General features: G+C 40.0%; 1 protein-coding gene and 1 long non-coding RNA gene across 4 annotated transcripts in view; one reads left to right on the top strand and one right to left on the bottom strand.

The window, feature by feature from the left end:
- Window positions 1-128: 128 nt before the first annotated feature.
- On the bottom strand, window positions 129-4,082 carry LOC127655775 (uncharacterized). Of its 3 annotated transcripts, none has more exons than XR_007972078.1 (4): window positions 1,371-4,082; window positions 874-982; window positions 324-763; window positions 129-269 (listed from the first exon to the last, which is right to left on the bottom strand). It is a non-coding gene; the product is annotated as an uncharacterized LOC127655775 (long non-coding RNA). The 3 variants fall into 3 exon arrangements; XR_007972077.1 differs by having other exon boundaries at window positions 324-982; window positions 1,371-1,751; window positions 1,806-4,082; XR_007972076.1 differs by having other exon boundaries at window positions 324-982.
- Window positions 4,083-14,631: 10,549 nt separating this feature from the next.
- kif13a (kinesin family member 13A) overlaps window positions 14,632-18,433 on the top strand; it is an 87,566-nt gene continuing 83,764 nt past the window's right edge. Inside the window, 2 exon segments of the mRNA XM_052143748.1 lie at window positions 14,632-15,009; window positions 15,181-15,271. Coding sequence (XP_051999708.1) covers window positions 14,955-15,009; window positions 15,181-15,271 — 146 coding nt within the window. The 5' untranslated portion in view covers window positions 14,632-14,954.

The raw sequence follows: 18,433 nt of genomic DNA, 5'->3' as shown, positions 1-18,433 counted from the left end.
AAAATGTTACTATAGTAACTGAATTTCACCACCATGTTCATCGTAAAACCATAGTAAAATGTTACCATAGTAACTGAATTTCACCGCCATGTTTGTCGTAAAACCATAGTAAAATGTTACCGTAATAACTGAATTTCACCGCCATTTTCATCGTAAAACCATAGTAAAATGTTACCATAGTAACTTAATTTCACCGCCATGTTCGTCGTAAAACCATAGTAAAATGTTACCATAGTAACTGCATTTCACCGCCATGTTCGTCGTAAAACCTAGTAAAATGTTACTATAGTAACTGCATTTCACCGCCATGTTCGTCGTAAAACCATAGTAAAATGTTACCATAGTAACTTAATTTCACCGCCATGTTCGTCGTAAAACCATAGTAAAATGTTACTGTAGTAACTGCATTTCACCGCCATGTTCGTCGTAAAACCATAGTAAAATGTTACTGTAGTAACTGAATTTCACCGCCATGTTCGTCGTAAAACCATAGTAAAATGTTACTGTAGTAACTGAATTTCACCGCCATGTTCGTCGTAAAACCATAGTGAAATGTTACTGTAGTAACTGAATTTCACCGCCATGTTCGTCGTAAAACCATAGTAAAATGTTACTGTAGCAACTGAATTTCACCGCCATGTTCGTCGTAAAACCATAGTAAACTGTTACTGTAGTAACTGAATTTCACCGCCATGTTCGTCGTAAAACCATAGTAAAATGTTACTATAGTAACTGAATTTCACCGCCATGTTCGTCGTAAAACCTAGTAAAATTTTACTATAGTAACTGAATTTCACCGCCATGTTCGTCGTAAAACCATAGTAAACTGTTACTATAGTAACTGAATTTCACCGCCATGTTCGATCGTAAAACCTAGTAAAATGTTACTATAGTAACTGAATTTCACCGCCATGTTCGTCGTAAAACCATAGTAAAATGTTACTATAGTAACTGCATTTCACCGCCATGTTCGTCGTAAAACCTAGTAAAATGTTACTATAGTAACTGCATTTCACCGCCATGTTCGTCGTAAAGCCATAGTAAAATGTTACTATAGTAACTGCATTTCACCGCCATGTTCGTCGTAAAACCATAGTAAAATGTTACTATAGTAACTGAATTTCACCGCCATGTTCGTCAGTAAAACCATAGTAAAATGTTACTATAGTAACTGCATTTCACCGCCATGTTCGTCAGTAAAACCATAGTAAAATGTTACTATAGTAACTGCATTTCACCGCCATGTTCGTCAGTAAAACCATAGTAAAATGTTACTATAGTAACTGCATTTCACCGCCATGTTCGTCGTAAAACCATAGTAAAATGTTACTATAGTAACTGCATTTCACCGCCATGTTCGTCAGTAAAACCATAGTAAAATGTTACTATAGTAACTGCATTTCACCGCCATGTTCGTCGTAAAACCATAGTAAAATGTTACTATAGTAACTGCATTTCACCGCCATGTTCGTCGTAAAACCATAGTAAAATGTTACTATAGTAACTGAATTTCACCGCCATGTTCGCCGTAAAACCTAGTAAAATGTTACTATAGTAACTGAATTTCACCGCCATGTTCGCCGTAAAACCTAGTAAAATGTTACTATAGTAACTGAATTTCACCGCCATGTTCGCCGTAAAACCTAGTAAAATGTTACTATAGTAACTGAATTTCACCGCCATGTTCGCCGTAAAACCTAGTAAAATGTTACTATAGTAACTGAATTTCACCGCCATGTTCGCCGTAAAACCTAGTAAAATGTTACTATAGTAACTGCATTTCACCGCCATGTTCGCCGTAAAACCTAGTAAAATGTTACTATAGTAACTGAATTTCACCGCCATGTTCGTCGTAAAACGTAGTAAAATGTTACTATAGTAACTGAATTTCACCGCCATGTTCGTCGTAAAACGTAGTAAAATGTTACTATAGTAACTGAATTTCACCGCCATGTTCGTCGTAAAACCATACTAATAATACTGGGGGCGGGGGGGGCAGAACTAGTATAATCATTCGTTTAAAACCGTGGTTACTATAGTAACAACACGATTAGTTTGTTAGAAGTATGTTTCTAGTAAAAGAAGGAAGAAACATGTCTTTATGAAAGTTTGCCATGGTTTCACTATAGTAAATCATATAGTAACCATTCTTTTGTAAGAACCATGATACATGTACCACAAATTAACCATGATGTTACTATAGTAAAACTAGTAACCTTGGTTGTGTGGGTCGTGAACGATTGATTTTTATTACCACAGTTTGGGTTTACCTGTTATCACTATGGTTATATAATGAATTTTATACGTGATAAAAAATATTATTAATCTCTTAAAACCATGGTCCATTTTTTAAGGGATGGGTAATACTGTTGTTTCAGAAAATAAATTCCCTTCATTTCCTCTAAAGGGGCTCCGTGTTTAACATGTTTCTACGGAAAGGCCGATTTGTTCCTGTGCATTTAATCCAGTGTTCATGACTTTAGTTGAATGTTACCAGGTTGAGCTGCTTTGGAAATATCGATGCAGAATGAATGTGGATATCAGAAGCATGTGATTTTTAGCACTTTTTAGACTTTGATAGTGGCTCCACTCATATTGTACTTGAAACGGGATGTTTTAATATGTGATATTTGTATTTCTAGTTCATGCCTCCGGTTATTATTCAACAGCTGCTGTCACTTTTACTGAACTGACGGAGAGGCGATCAGTTCTGCATGTTCAAATATCATCTATATGGCGTGTTGTGAGAAAAGTGTTTTATAGATATCACGTCTGAAGTATGTTTGAAATGTTCCTGGTCTAAGCACACCGTTAAACCAGAAGCCTTTTTTGTCAAAGCTGTGTCCGTTTAATACAGAATAATGTGTGCCTGCATGCATGCCGTTTTATATAACACGCCTGTTCAGATTTCTTGCTTTGATTTTGTGTGTTGTTCATTAGTGATCGATGACGTGTGTTTTTTCACTAATTATGTGGACATTTAAATCACATTGAATGTCATTGTAAAGTCAGTACAAGTGTAGCTCATTAACTATCAACATGTTGCAACGCTTGACGAACACAAAGTGACACAATACTGTACTTTTATCTTCATTTTCAACACTGTATCTCTTGTTTTATCATTTCAAAATGTAACAAATGTGAAATGTTTGGCTTGTAAAGGTTGTTCGTGCTATAGTTCCTTAAAATAAATGACACTTTCATTTTTATTTATTTTTTTTAAATTTTGGTTATCGATTGCAATGACGCTCAGATATGTTAAAGTGTGCCTTAAGCGTATTCTTTTTGTGGACACTATATGTGATGCAGGCTAAAGCGATTTAATTCCCGCCGGTGATAAAGACGCTGAGATGAAAATGGCTTACCCAGACCTTTCAGTAAATATTGTGTATCTCAGCAAGTATTGATGCTGACTAGCACGCCTGGAGTCGTGAGTTCGAATGACTCCAGCCAGGTCTCCTATAGCAACCAAATTGGCCCTGTTGCTAGGGAGGGTAGAGTCACATGGGGTAACCTCCTCGTGGTCGCTATAATGTGGTTCTCGCTCTTGGTGGAGAGTGCGGTGAGTTGTGCGTGGATGCCGCAGAGAATAGCGTGAAGCCTCCACACGCGCTACGTCTCCACGGTAATGCGCTCAACAAGTCACGTGATAAGATGCGCGGATTGGCGGTCTCAAACGCGGAGGCAACTGAGATTCGTCCTCCGCCACCCGGATTAAGGCGAGTCACTACGCCACCACGTGGACTTGGAGCGCTTTGGGAATTGGACATTCCAAATTGGGAAGAAAAAGTGGGAAAGAATGAGAAGCTCAGAGAGGCACAGTTTTTGACAGAGGCCTAGAATATCGAAATATCGTCCGATGTATCCGTTGATTACTTGTGTTCACGATACAGTGTCCTGCGATTTCTAAGTATTCAGAGGAAGTGCTTTTCCTCGTTATTCATGATGATCCGCTCACCCAATGTTGAGTTTTGGAAGTAATGCTGCATATCCATGTGACAAAACGCTTTGCACGAGATTATTATTTGTTTTCTGTGTTTTTGTGTGTTTGCATTTACGCTGTGAAACATTAAATGCTTTTTCCCCAATTCTGATTGGTGCATATCCTATAAAGTAACCAGTGATTGTCTTTTCAGCAACTCAATGAAGAATGGCACAGCGTGAAGTTTCCATGCATGTAAATTAATTTTAAGACTATTTAATATGTCACATGATAGTCTTTATTTGCTGTTTTATCCAGGGGCTTTTTGCCTTTGTTATAACATATCCTAAGCAAATGCTGATTTCACAACGTCCATACTGAAGGCGAAGATGTTGTGGGATGCAACAAGCACAGCCAATCAAGCAGAAGTAGAATAGTATGCCGTACACAGTATACACTGTGCAGTATTAGTAGAATAGTAATCAGTACAAACATAGCCACACTGAATACTGAGCAGGATATACTGTATACAGATATATATATATATATATATATATATATATAGTATGCGAAATGGTATGCATTATTCAATGATAAACATATGCTACATTGCTGTCACATGACCTCATCACATTGCATGTTGGAAATGAAAATGGCTTGTCTATTTACTTTCAATTGAAGAATGCTAGACAATCTTGAATGCGACCAATCTTCCGTGTCAAAATGACCAGCTAACATAATTTCACTAATCATATCAGCAGCACCTGGGAAAGTGTGAACGAATCCTAGTCAGGTGACATCATTCTATCATTCTGATTGGATTATAGGAGCAGACTGATGCTATAAAAGGAGGGACGAAGTGCTTCCAATAATTGTGTTCTTGTTCGCAATGGTTACCTCTAAAGAAAGATGTGCAGCCATCATCGCTTTGCATCAAAATGGCCTCACATGAAAGGAAATTGCTGCAAAGAATATTGCACATGAAAGAACCATTTACTGGATCATCAAGAACTTCAAGGAGAGAGGTTCAACTGCAGTGATGCAGGCTTCAGGACGTCCCAGAGTGGCCAGGACCGTCTACTCCTGAGGAATCTGCTAAAGAATCGTGTCACCACCAATGCAGAGCTCAATATTGGCAGCAGGTTGGCGTGAGTGCATCTGCACGCACAGTGAGGCGAAGACTTTTGGGCAATGGCCTGGTGTCAAGAAGGGCAGCAAAGAAGCCACTTCTCTCCACGAAAAACCTGAAGGACAGACTGAAATTCTGCAGGAAGTACAAGGATTGGACAGCAGTGATTTTGCTGATGAAGTCCCTTTCTGACTGTTTGGGACATCTGGAAAATCGATAGTCCGGAGAAGAAAAGGTGAACGCTACCATGAGTCCTGTGTCGTGCCGACAGTGAAGCATCCTGAGACCATCCATGTGTGGGGTTGCTCTTCATCACAGGGAGTGGGCTCGCTCACAATCCTGCACAAAGAAACGGCCATGAATAAAGAATGGTATCAAAACTTCTCCCAACGATCCAGGAGCAATTTGGTGATGATCCGTGCATTTTCCATCATGATGGAGCACCATGTCACAAGGCAAGAGTGATAATGAAGTGGCTCTGAGATCATTACATTGACATTTTGGATCCGTGGCCAGGCAACTCCCCGGATCTTAATCCCATAGAGAACCTGTGGTCAATCCTCAAATGGCGAGTGGACAAGCAGAAGCCCACAAACTGTGATCAACTCCGAGCACTAGTGAGTCAAGAATGGATCGTCATCAGTCAGGATTTGGCCCAGATGCTGATATCCAGAATGCCAGAGCGATTTGCAGAGTATCACAAATGTGTGATTGCACAGCACACTGTGTGTGATTTAATTTGGCCTGACCCCAGCTGTGAACTGTATCAGTGGATTGTGAACTCAACTGAGTGGGATCAGGTTGCACAACAGACAAAAATAAACAGCAAAGACAGAAGCAGTGGGCCGAGTCATATTACACGGATAAGCAGAAGAGTAAAATGACCGTTTCATGACATTTAAGCCCCCCTTGCTATACCTTAAAATTAGAAATAATCATCATTTGAATCAAAGCAAAGTCCTGTTGTTATTTCTTTTCAAACAGATCTTTCATTCCTCATTTTTTGTGACCAGAAAAAAGCAAATTTTCCTTCATGTGTGGGTCATTCGACAGAAACGTACTCATTTTCTGTCTCCAGCCTTCGAAGAAGACAAGAAGTATTTAAATACTCTGTTGAGGGAGAAATCATTTGCATGCTTCAATCATATAAGATGATCTCTGAACAGTTATGGCCACCTTAGAGTGTGCACATGTTAAGTTTGTACATTTGTACAGATCTGATTTCACCTCTAAAGAACTCAATTGTGTCCAAAAATGACCAAAACAGCAATTGCAGGTGGGGTGGCCAATGGGATGGCCAGGCTTCGGTGCATAGTGGCCACGGCCACCCCTGGCCACCCCCTAGCTCTGCCACTGGTTATGGCTATTATAGAAGAGCTAGAAGTTCATCTGGCCACCTGAGATGACATTAATTGATATTGGTGACAAACACATTGTTTGATTAATCCCCGAGCCCCTGGCTCTGATCAGTGATCAGGTGAGATTGAGCAGGGATTCTGGGAATTCATCATGGACACCTGGACATTGAAAGTGAGGTGGTGGACAGAAAGTCACCATGTCTTTGGTTCTTTACTAATATCTGAGGACATTTCCAAGCTTCCCCTCTTAGTCCAGATTTTAGTATTTTTCCTTACAAACTTATTTGTAGACATTTTGCCACCTTAAAATTTGACGTTCCTGTAGGATGACCCCTGTGCCTGTAGCCTCGTTGTACCCTACATGCACGGGCGTAGCAGCCACGGGACACGTCCCACGCACTCTTTAAAAAGGTGATTTGTGTCCCCCGCACTTTCCAAGGTAAACCCGTCCGAATGGTGGATTTGTATCCAGTATACATCACGATTTATTACTTTGGGCTGATTGAGCGACCCATCCAGCCAATCACAGGTGAGTTTCATGAGCCGAAACAACCCTTACACTTTTGCATTTTACTGAAGTCAATCGATATTTAGACACGCTTTTATAATGAAAACTCATTATAACTACTATAAACTATTATTGTGGTCTTCTGGTAAAAGTCATGTTCAGCAGATCACAAACTGTATTTGTTATTATAATGCTTAAACTAATACTGAAGTCTCTTTTTAGTCTCTTTTGTCATTTTAAAGGATTAAAATGTTGTTTTGATGGTTGATTCAGTGATACACTCATTTGTCACCTTCTGACATCATCAGAAATGGACACTGAGTCATTAAATTCATCTGAACGAATTTTGGTGAACATCGTCAAAACACTCGTCCCTTTTAAATCCCACAATGCACTGAGTAATAATATAATTGTGCACATGCACGCTTGTCATTATTGTAATTAATTAAATTATTAATTCAGGATCAGCGTGTGCTCAGTCTTTTAATGTCATGTGTGACATTAAAGATGCCCTTTATTTTTGCAACTAATTTTGCAATACTTGAATCCTTAAAATACAAGCGTTGAGCGGAGGAGGGCGGGGCCGGGCTGGAACGATGCATGTCCCGTGCCCAATCAGCCTAATGGCGCATGCAAGGGTTAAAGGTGGCCCATGACAACAGTTGGAGAGAGAGAGAATTACGAGCAGCTGCCCTGTGTGTGTTGTGTCTCTTTATATCATTAAATATTATTTATATTGTTAAACTGGTTCTTGCCTCCTTTCCCTTTAACCCCCTTACAACTAAAAATATTAAAAGTAGATAATACATATATTAATATAATACTTGTATATTAATACTGTAATACTGTTGGGTTGGCTTGCAGAGACTGCTGACAGCTGTGTCCCCCCCCCCCACTTTTAAAATGACTGCTACGCCCCTGCTTGCATGTATACATTATATATAGCTGCATACAGTTCACAACTGTGAATAACGTCTTTATGGGCACCTTGAAACGTTTCTGTTAAGTTCATCTAATTGTGAGTGGATTTCCCCACTTTACCAAAAGAGGACAGCACAGACCCTTCATTAGTTGCATAGTCACGTGATCATGTGTCAGTGGGGCCAGTGTTGCCAACTAGTTTCAATGGAAAGTAGATAAAGCCTGCTCGAAAATTAGCTAAATGTCGCTTGATGACGTCATACGCTAATTAACATCTTCATGACGTCACCGCGTCTCATTTGAATTTTGCATAGTGTCCGCCCTTTACATGTGTTTGCTTTACATGTCTGTGCTTACCGTAATACCTCATTAATTCCCTATATTTTTTCAATTTTAAAGTACTTTATTAGCATGATTGTTTACATGCAATATTGCCAAATCATTAATACACAAAACAGATAATGACAAGACAAATAATAATAATAAAATAGTAACAAATAACAATAGAGATAGAATTTAAATAAGGTGCCAGGTAATTCATAAAATAAAAAATATAATAACAATATACACTATACAATATAAAATAAAATATGCATTTAACACGACATTATGAACATAAGAGAATAAAAGTACTGTGACTGAAGTACTGAAGTGAATTTAGCTGCAACTGATGCATGATGGTCCTCCCCCAATATAATATAATATAATATAATTCCCAATATCTATCAATCACTCAGAGAGAAAGCTGGCTTTTCAGTCTGAACTTAGTGAGTTGGTCCAAATCTTCTGTGGGTTTTGACAGAAATGGAGATGTAATTGTAGGGGACACACAGCGGGGAATGGTGTGGAGTTTTGGGAAGCCACAGGAAACACCTATGCTAGCGCCAGTAGTGAGTGGACCCCTGTGTCCAATGAGCTTATTGTCTTGGACAGTGGAGATCATACTGTGACGTTGAATCAGAGACATTGGGGACTTGCACAGAGACATGATTTTATCAACCAATTCAAATATGCATGCATACAATATGTTTTGTGTATTGGTGTGTTGTGTGTATGTGAGGTGATTTTGGTGATGCAGCATTGAGCCAAAATCTCAGTGAGTCCTGAGTTTCTTCTCTTTTATTCCTTCAAAAATGTTGTGACGTAAGTAGTGCGGAATAATCTTTGTCTTACAGTAAATCAATGAACCTCACACACCTGAGAAGATATAGGTAGGTGTGTAAGACAAGAGCTACAGAATAATAAAGACAAAAGAACAAATATAACACACACAACCATAGCGTGCAAAACACGATCATGTCATATTAGAATCATATATCTTACTAAAGAATAAACAGTGAAGTTCGAACCCCAAGGCGTGCCGAGTGACTCCAGCCAGGTCTCCTAAGCAACCAAATTGGCCCGGTTGCTAGGGAGGGTAGAGTCACATGGGGTAACCTCCTTGTGGTGGTGATTAGTGGTTCTCTCAATGGGGTGTGTGGTGAGTTGTGTGTGGATCGTGGAGAGTAGCATGAGCCTCCACATGCTGTGAGTCTCCGCGGTGTCATGCACAACGAGTCACGTGATCAGATGCGCGGATTGACGGTCTCAGAAGCGGACGCAACCCGGATTGAGGGTCGGGTTGGCGTCCTCCGCCACCCGGATTGAGGCGAGTAACCGCGCCACCCTAAGGACCTACTAAGTAGTGGGAATTGGGCGTTCCAAATTGGGGAGAAAAGGGGATAAATGATAAAAAATACAAATGTTTGAAAAGCTTTTGTATCATGAATTCAATTGTATAATTTTAAAGGGATAGTTCACACAACAATGAAAATTCTCTCATCGTTTACATTTACTATTTACGATATCTCAGCCCTGTCGGGCCATACAATGCAAGTGAATGGTGATCAGGAATTTTGAAGCTCAAAAAAGCACATAAAGGCAGCATATAAGTAGTTCATAAGACTCCAGTGGTTTAATCCATGACTTCTGAAATGATCCAGTTGATTGTGGGTGAGAACAGACCACAATATAACTCCTTTTTCTCTATACATCTTGCCATTGTGGTCAAAGATATACATACATAGATGCCTCGTTAGCAGCTGTTCCTACTGTATGGGCCGCTATGTATAAGCGGAAAGGCCAAAGTTCGTACATCAACAATGAAAGCAGTTGATCGTGCGTTAGGGGTGCCACTTTCGAAGTTGTAAAATGAGGCACACTCAAATGGGTAGAGGGAATATCACGGCCCAATGGTGGTGGCGGTGGGGATCGAACCAACAACCATCTGCTTACCAGTTAAGTGCTTTAGCCCACTATGCCACCACCACTCATTGTGTAGGTCACCAAAACAGCGCCAACCCTCATTTCAGAGCAGCTATCTGAGTTACCGTAGACTTTCAGTCAGTTCGAACCAGTCTGGCCATTCTCTGTTGACCTCTTTCATCAACAAGACATTTCTGTCCACAGAAACTGTCGCTCACTGGATGATTTGTGTTTTTGGCACCATTCGGAGAAAATCCCAGAAATACTCAAACCAGCCCGTCTGGCACCAACTATCATCCATGTGATTAATCAGACAATCGTGTGGCAGCAGTGCAGCGCATAAAATCATGCAGATACAGTTCAGGAGCTTCAGTACATTTTCACATCAACCATCAGAATGGGGAAAAAACGTGATCTCATTGATTTGGACGTGGCTGTTTTGGCGGCACGCCAGGCAGGTGGTTTTAATGTTGTGGCTGATTGGTGTATATATATATATATATATATGTATATATATATATATATGTATATATATATATATATATATATATATATATATTATTATTAATATTATTAATTATCAGAGAAGACAACAGCCTGATTGCATAATCTTCACATTCTCACCTGTGAAAGATTATCCCATTCCGCCTGGAACCGTAGACAGCACAATGTTGTGGAAATGTTGACCGTTTCAAGATGGCGGACGTGTTGACGTGTCCGGAGCGGTCTAATGGGGTATCTACGTATAGATATCTATAAAATCAATAAATCATGATTTCAAGCTCGATTACACTTCTTAGTGCTTGATGCATGCGCGGAGCGCTAGATGGCACGACAGGAAGTGTAATCGAGCTTGAAATCATGATTTATTGATTTTTTTGTGGTAATCAACATTATACCACAAATTCTGTTGATTGAGCTTGACTTCTATTGAACCCGGAATATTCCTTCAAATATATAGTCCTGCTGTGTTACAAATTAATTTGTACAAAAAGGTAAAAAAAAAATATTCTACATACATTTTTGTATTTATTCATATGTGGTCCTAAATGCAAGAATAACAATTATACAAGAATAAAAACATTGCCTTACATTCACAGTCTCTATCACTAAACGTATGTTCATGCATCACACATGCATTTTAATCCATTAAACATGCATTACATTTGTATGAAATGATTTGATCAAATCCACAGAGATTAACACACCCCTAGGGGAGTCCGGTAATCTACTCTGCTCCATTTCCCATGATCCCATCATACTGGGACTGTCCTCACAGCGCACCAAAGTGATGCTTACCACAACTCACACCGCAGCGACATTTACCCTCATTCTCTCATGCTCTCTAGCAGAGAAAATCAGATCACTCTGGACCAAACCCTACATTTATATTGCCAGAACATTTGCAGAGAATATTGAAAAAATTTGTTGTATACATTTTATTATTACATGGCTTTCTGAAATACTTGATTGTGATTAATCAGTTGCATCATTCTGCAGCCCAATATCTCTTAACTGTTTTGTTCAATATAAGCCTATACGTAACTCTGCAAGTTACATGTCTTTCAAATTATTCTTCATTCTCTTTTCCACACATAATAAAGTAATACAAATTTATATAAATATCCCATTGTGAAATTCTCAGGCTTTCTTGTGAAGGAGGAAGCAGGAGCCGGCAAACAATCCAATGTAAATCTTTATTTTTTAAACTTTTTAGTATACCAACACAGTTTGCTTTTCAGCATAGCATAAATGAATGCACACATGAATATGACTGTATGTGTCTCTCGCCCCTCCAGCCATTTGGACTGCCCATTTATCCCTCTCCAGCTCACACTGCAACACAAAACAGCTGCTAGAGGTAATTACCCACAGGTGTCAATCCTTACCGTCATTTCTCTACCGGCATCGCTCTCCACATACCCCATCTACTGACTCAGGGCGGGAGCCATCCGGCCTGTGGACCACCACAAACTTAAAAGGCTGGAGAGCTACGTACCATACGGGTGATCCACGCATTGGCACCATTCATCCGATGGAGCCACTGGAGCGGGACGTGGTCGGAACAGAGGGTGAAAGCATGCCCCAACAGATAATACAGATCTGGTGTCCCCTTTTTTGCCAGATCAGTCAGCGGGCTGGTGACAGTTGAATAGTTAGGAAAACTATGATAAAAGCTAGCAAGCAGGCTGCAATCGCTGCAGTCTTATCAATTTGGGGCCGCACCTGCCCATGACCCAAGTGGAACTCCAGATATCATACTCCCTGCCCAATTGCGCACTTCTTTGGGTTTGCCATGAGTTCCGCCCATCTCAGTGACCTCAGAACAGCCCTCAGATGCCACAGCTGATGCCACCAATCACGCAGCATAAGCAGTGTGCAATCTGAGGATTTTGTCCATGAGCCACTGAAATGTACCCGGGGCCCCAAACAAACAGAACCGAAAAAATGCTGTCTTTTCAAGGGACATGCGAGTCTGCTAATATCCTTTCTCTAAATCCAGTCTTGAAAGAAAGTGAGCCACGCCTAACCGATCGAGCAACTCATTAATCTGAGGCAGGTAAGCAAATTTAGACACGTCATTGACTTTTCTATAATCCACACAGAACCGGACCGCACCGTCCCTCTTCGGAATCAAAACCTCCGGGCTGGCCCAGTCACTGTGGGATTTTTCCATTACCCATATCAAATAGCCTTTAATTCTCTTTTTTAATCCATAGGGATGACTACGTACCACTACCCCTAGAGTTGTCTCGATATGCAAGAATTCTCCTTGCAATGTCCGTGATTTGGTATGGTGAGTGATGGTCTCCACAATTACCGGGGTGTCTCGATCGGTGACTTTTAAGTTCACCTCCGGTCTGAGCTCCTCCCTCTATGGAACCACCATCACCAAAGTCATGGGGACCGGCTCTCTCCATGGTTTTAGGAGGTTGAGGTGGCTACCCATTTATCCCTCTCCAACTCTCACAGCAACACAAAACAGCTGTTAGAGGTTATTTCCCACAGGTGTCAATCCTTACTGTTCTTCCTCTCCCGGGCTCGCTGTACACAGACATCGCTCGGCAATGCCATATATTATATAATTTATATTAATATAACTACAACCCCTGGAGTTCTCAAGTTCGAATCCCAGGGCGTGCTGAGTGACTCCAGCCAGGTCTCATAAGTAACCAAATTGGCCCGGTTGCTTGGGAAGGTAGAGTCACATGGGGTAACCTCCTTGTAGTCGCTATAATGTGGTTCGTTCTCTGTGGGGCACGTGGCGAGTTGTGTGTGGATCCCGCGGTGGACATGGGATCATGCGCTACGTCTCCGCGGTAACGTGCTCAACAAACCACGTCATTAGATGCGCGGGTTGATGGTCTAAGACTCGTAGGCAACTGAGATTTGTTCTCCGCTGCCCGTATTGAGGCCAGTGGCGGAGCTAGGGGGTGGCCAGGGGTGTCCACCATGGATCGAAGCCTGGCCACCCCTTTCGCAATTTCTGTTTTAGTAATTTATTTGTCATTTTTTGGCACAATTTTGTTCTTTAGAGGTGAAATCATCTCTGTACAAATGTACAAACTTAACATGTGTGCACACCAAGGTCGCCAAACCTCTCCATCCGAACATTTTTGTGCCACCACAGACTGATCGCCTGCCTGGCCACCTCTTTAAAAAAAACTCCTGGCTCCGCTCCTGATTGAGGCAAGTCACTACGCCACCTTGAGGACTTAGAGTGCATTGGGAATTGGGCGTTCCAAATTGGGGAGAAAAAGAGGAAAACCCCCCCTCCACCGTAGCCAATCTTAGAATTGCCGTTATTGTAGAAGGGTTTCAACTAGGTCGTCGGAAAAGGAATTTCCAATATGCGTAAGCATGACGCATGTCTCGTTCCCTTCATCTCAGGGAACCGAGGTTACATAGGTAATCTAGACATTTGTTGGGATTTGTGAAGCCAACATAATATTTTGACATATATAATTTCAATACCCTGGAGTTGCCTGTGAATGCCATGGCGCCATTTTGCTGTCCGTTATGCATAACGCAACAGCTCATTTTAGCTTATCGCCGCCCATTCGGCACATTTTGCGGCCGACCCACCGGCCCGCTCGGTTCTCCCGCTGGCCAGTCCACCCCCGATCGGCCCCAAAGTGCGTCGGCCCACCAGGAACATGCCCAGTATGCCAGATTACCAGTCCAGCCCTGAGCATGGCACATAATGATAATCATTCAGTGCCATCTGAAACCATCACTGCACCATAGCACTGTTTGAAAGAGTAAGAAAGTAAGAATCCACCACTTTAGCAAAATTATGTATAAAATTAGCCTCATTATGAAGTATATAAAGGTACAGATACAAAATAAAACTAGATAACGGTAAACATTAACACAAGTTTAGTGACTCTCTCTCTCTCTCTCTCTCTCTCTCTCTCTCTCTCTCTCTCTCTCTCCCCCGTTTATCCTAATTTTCCAACACAACCATTTTATAGGAACTACATCAGTTTCTTTTTGGTTTATCCGGTCTTTTTTTAAACGCAAATATATGCAATGTCTTTCATGCATATTCATGCACTGGACATTTGTCTCTTTTGAGGGATCAGTCAGCGGAAGATGGCGGTCTGGATGCGGCTGGCAGGCTGAAGCAGGATCCTTCATAAACACGCACATTTAACCCGACTAAAGTAAAACCACAGACTGGTTTGGATTAATATCGACTGGTGTTTCTGGTCGGTTATGGACTGTGGGAGTATTTTACTCGGGTACGAGCACCCCAGACGTTTCTCTTGGAGACTTTGCGGGGAGTTCCATGTTATTATTATTCGGCCCGCTGTTCGGAAGAGCTAGAGGGTTTCTCCTCCACTTTAAAGCCTTTTAAATTGAGTTAAAATGTCGGATACGAAGGTAAAAGTGGCGGTTCGAGTTCGACCCATGAATCGGAGAGGTAAGATGCTTTTAAACATGTTAATATTTAAATATTTAATCTCTTCTGCGTCGCTACAACTCCTGTTATGCGTGTTAAGTGTGCTATTTTAATGCTTATTAAACGAGCGCGTAACACGAATATAGTATGTATAAGGACTTTTAGGCGAGTTTAACAACTTTTGGCTTTCAGAGATTGAGCTGAGCACAAAATGTGTAGTTGAGATGGAGGAAAACCAGACAGTTCTGCACCCGCCGCCCTCCAATGCGAAAGGAGAAAACAGGTACAGTGAAATAAATCAATGCATGCATAGAGAAGTATCTGAATGCACTTTTATAGCTGATTTCTCTGATGTGACATCGTCGTGCAATCTGTGAGATTATCCTGTGTATAGGTGAACGCTGTTTAAACTCCCATGCATGTGTTTTAGTTTGGATTTTCGTCAGGGGAGAAGTCACTTTGCTGTCAAGAAGAATTTCATGGCACATTACAGTCAAATGCATGCACAGAGAGGAAGTTTAGCATCTGTTTGTGTCCTCTGCGTTTATGTAAGAATGTAAGTGCACTGAATGCAGGGCCCATGCACTGAGTTCTTGGGTTCTGGGCGTGCTCGTGACTGGCATGCACTGGAGAAAGTTCTGCGCTGCTGTGAAATTCCAGGACAGGCCTCATGTTTGCAACACTGCTGAAGTTTCGGTTGTTGCATATGACTTCATATTATGGCATTGCATGTTTTTGCTATTATAATGATTGGCAATCAATAGAGTGTGGTGAGCGATGGATGAAATAATGCCAATATGGTAGAAGTATAATATAATGTAATCATAGCAATTCAAATAAAGCAATTTAAACACAATCTTTTTTGATATACAAACAATATTTACTTGAAATTAATTGTAAAAATTATAAATTATCAATTGTGCATTATCCACTGACAAAAATGGCTAGCTATAGACTAGAGGTAGGCGATATATAGGTTTAACCGATTAATCGGTGCCGATAGTTGTTTTTTGGTACCATCGGTATCGGCAAAAATCTATGTAGATCGTTACTGATAGTTTTTATGTTGGTTTTACCGATTAATCGGTGCCGATAGTTGTTTTTTGGTACTATCAGTATCGGCAAAAATCTATGTAGATTGTTACCGATAGTTTTTATATATGTTTTACCGATTAATCGGTGCCAATAGTTGTTTTTTGGTACTATTGGTATCGGCAAAAATCTATGTAGATTGTTACCGATAGTTTTTATATATGTTTTACCGATTAATCGGTGCCAATAGTTGTTTTTTTGTGCTATTGGTATCGGCAAAAATCTATGTAGATTGTTACCGATAGTTTTTATATATGTTTTACCGATTAATCGGTGCCAATAGTTGTTTTTTGGTGCTATTGGTATCGGCAAAAATCTATGTAGATTGTTACCGATAGTTTTTATATATGTTTTACCGATTAATCGGTGCCAATAGTTGTTTTTTGGTGCTATTGGTATCGGCAAAAATCTATGTAGATTGTTACCGATAGTTTTTATATATGTTTTACCGATTAATCGGTGCCGATAGTTGTTTTTTGGTACTATCGGTATCAGCAAAAATTTATGTATATTGTTACCGATAGTTTTTATATATGTTTTACCGATTAATCGGTGCCGATAGTTGTTTTTTGGTACTACCGGTATCGGCAAAAATTGATGTATATTGTTACCGATAGTTTTTCATCATTTTGTAATTTCAAAATGAGAGACCCTGGTGTGGTTCGGGCTTGTTTACACTTAAAAGTCCCGTGTTATGCACCAATTTTAAATCTTTGTCTGGTTATTATTGGGATTTTGGTTGAACAAAAAACTACTATATTTTTTTTGACATTCTGTAAACCGATTTTAAAAACTATCGGCCGATTAATCGGTTATCTGTCTTTCCCACTGCATTAGTTATCAGTATCGGCAAAATCAACAATCGGTCGACCTCTAATAAAGACTTTTTTGTTTCATAAGTTTTGCGATAGTTGCTGAAATTAAAAAGACATTTTCCCCACAACAGTCTTTAGAATTCCCTTTTTGCTCCGTAACGCAACTGAATCATTAAGGCCCTTTGAAATCAGTTTTAGTTTATTTTTATTCCGTATTTGAGAGTTTATCACCATTTATCATCTATTTTATGAACTTTTATTAAATGAAAATAGAACAATTAAATTTTTACATAAAATTGCATTATTTTTGTCAAATTAAAGTGCTTTTATACAGATCCTTACAGCACTATCGAAACACAAAATGTAATTTATTATTGTCAAATCAAGTGCTGCACAACAGAGCATCACAGATGTGATATATTGCTTAAATGTAATTATTTATTGCTATATTTTCATTATGATTACTACAGAGAATATTACATAACTATACAGTAGTGATATATTTCTGTTGTAGTTTATTTCTATTAAAAAATCTAGCTTTTAATTTGGCGGAAAACTGTGATGGACGTTTTTCAGGCTGCGATTTACTTAATTAAATTCCATGAAATTCTGCGTTTTAGAGTTATTTTTATGACACATTATCCACATTTCTCTTCATCACCCAGTCTTTTTGTCATGAAAATGTAAAGTACTCCACATAAACATTTGCTTTGTTCTAAATAATATGTCTTGTGATTCAAGATGTTTGGTCACATGCAAATGCTAAACAATGTGACTACTTTAATGCATGAAACTACGAGGATATGAACTTTCCATGGAGTTTCGCGAACTGCTTGCAGATATTTGGTGAAATATGTTTGAAATGTGTCACTGGTGTGTTCATTTGTTGGCTTGTAACACCTATGCATGTGGCAAACTTAATGTAAGCTGAAAATGTGCAATGTTAAAATACTTTTCCTAGCTTAATATGCAGATATGACTGTTAATAAGCCATTTGCAGGTTGATTTTCTTAAACACTGTGTCTCTGTGTCGCTATAAAAATGTTGTTTGTTTGTTTTAAGTATCCCGACCAGCCCAATGGCATACGTTTGGAGCGGGATTATCTGTTTGCTTGACCAATGACAGAAGGGTGGCATATTCGGGAAAGCTGTTTGAAAACAATGCTTATTTTTGTAATTCCATTTGGAGCCACTAGGGGTGCAGAAATGACTTTGGATTAATTTTAGTGTCATTTGAGCTACCAATATGAGTGTAGTACCCTCAGCTCTGCTTTATCCATTTCCCCCATATGGGCCTAGTTATTACATTGTACTACAACATCATGGCACATAGCATCATTTACATCTCACAATGTAATGTTAATGATAATCAAACACCATTTTATCGCAATAAATGCAGTTTTAAGCAGTTGTGTGGGTTTTGGAAACAGTAGGCGATTCTCTCAAGGGCAGTGCAGCTGTGGGTCACACGCTAGTGGATCTTGTGACGGACTGATCTCGGTTCACGTTGCCTCAAGGTTAGACAATCTGCAGGAAGA

Source organism: Xyrauchen texanus, chromosome 15 (assembly GCF_025860055.1).
Source record: "Xyrauchen texanus isolate HMW12.3.18 chromosome 15, RBS_HiC_50CHRs, whole genome shotgun sequence".
NCBI lineage: Eukaryota > Metazoa > Chordata > Actinopteri > Cypriniformes > Catostomidae > Xyrauchen > Xyrauchen texanus.
The sequence above is the reverse complement of the archived record's forward strand: the minus strand, read 5'-3'. Positions and strand labels throughout refer to the sequence as shown.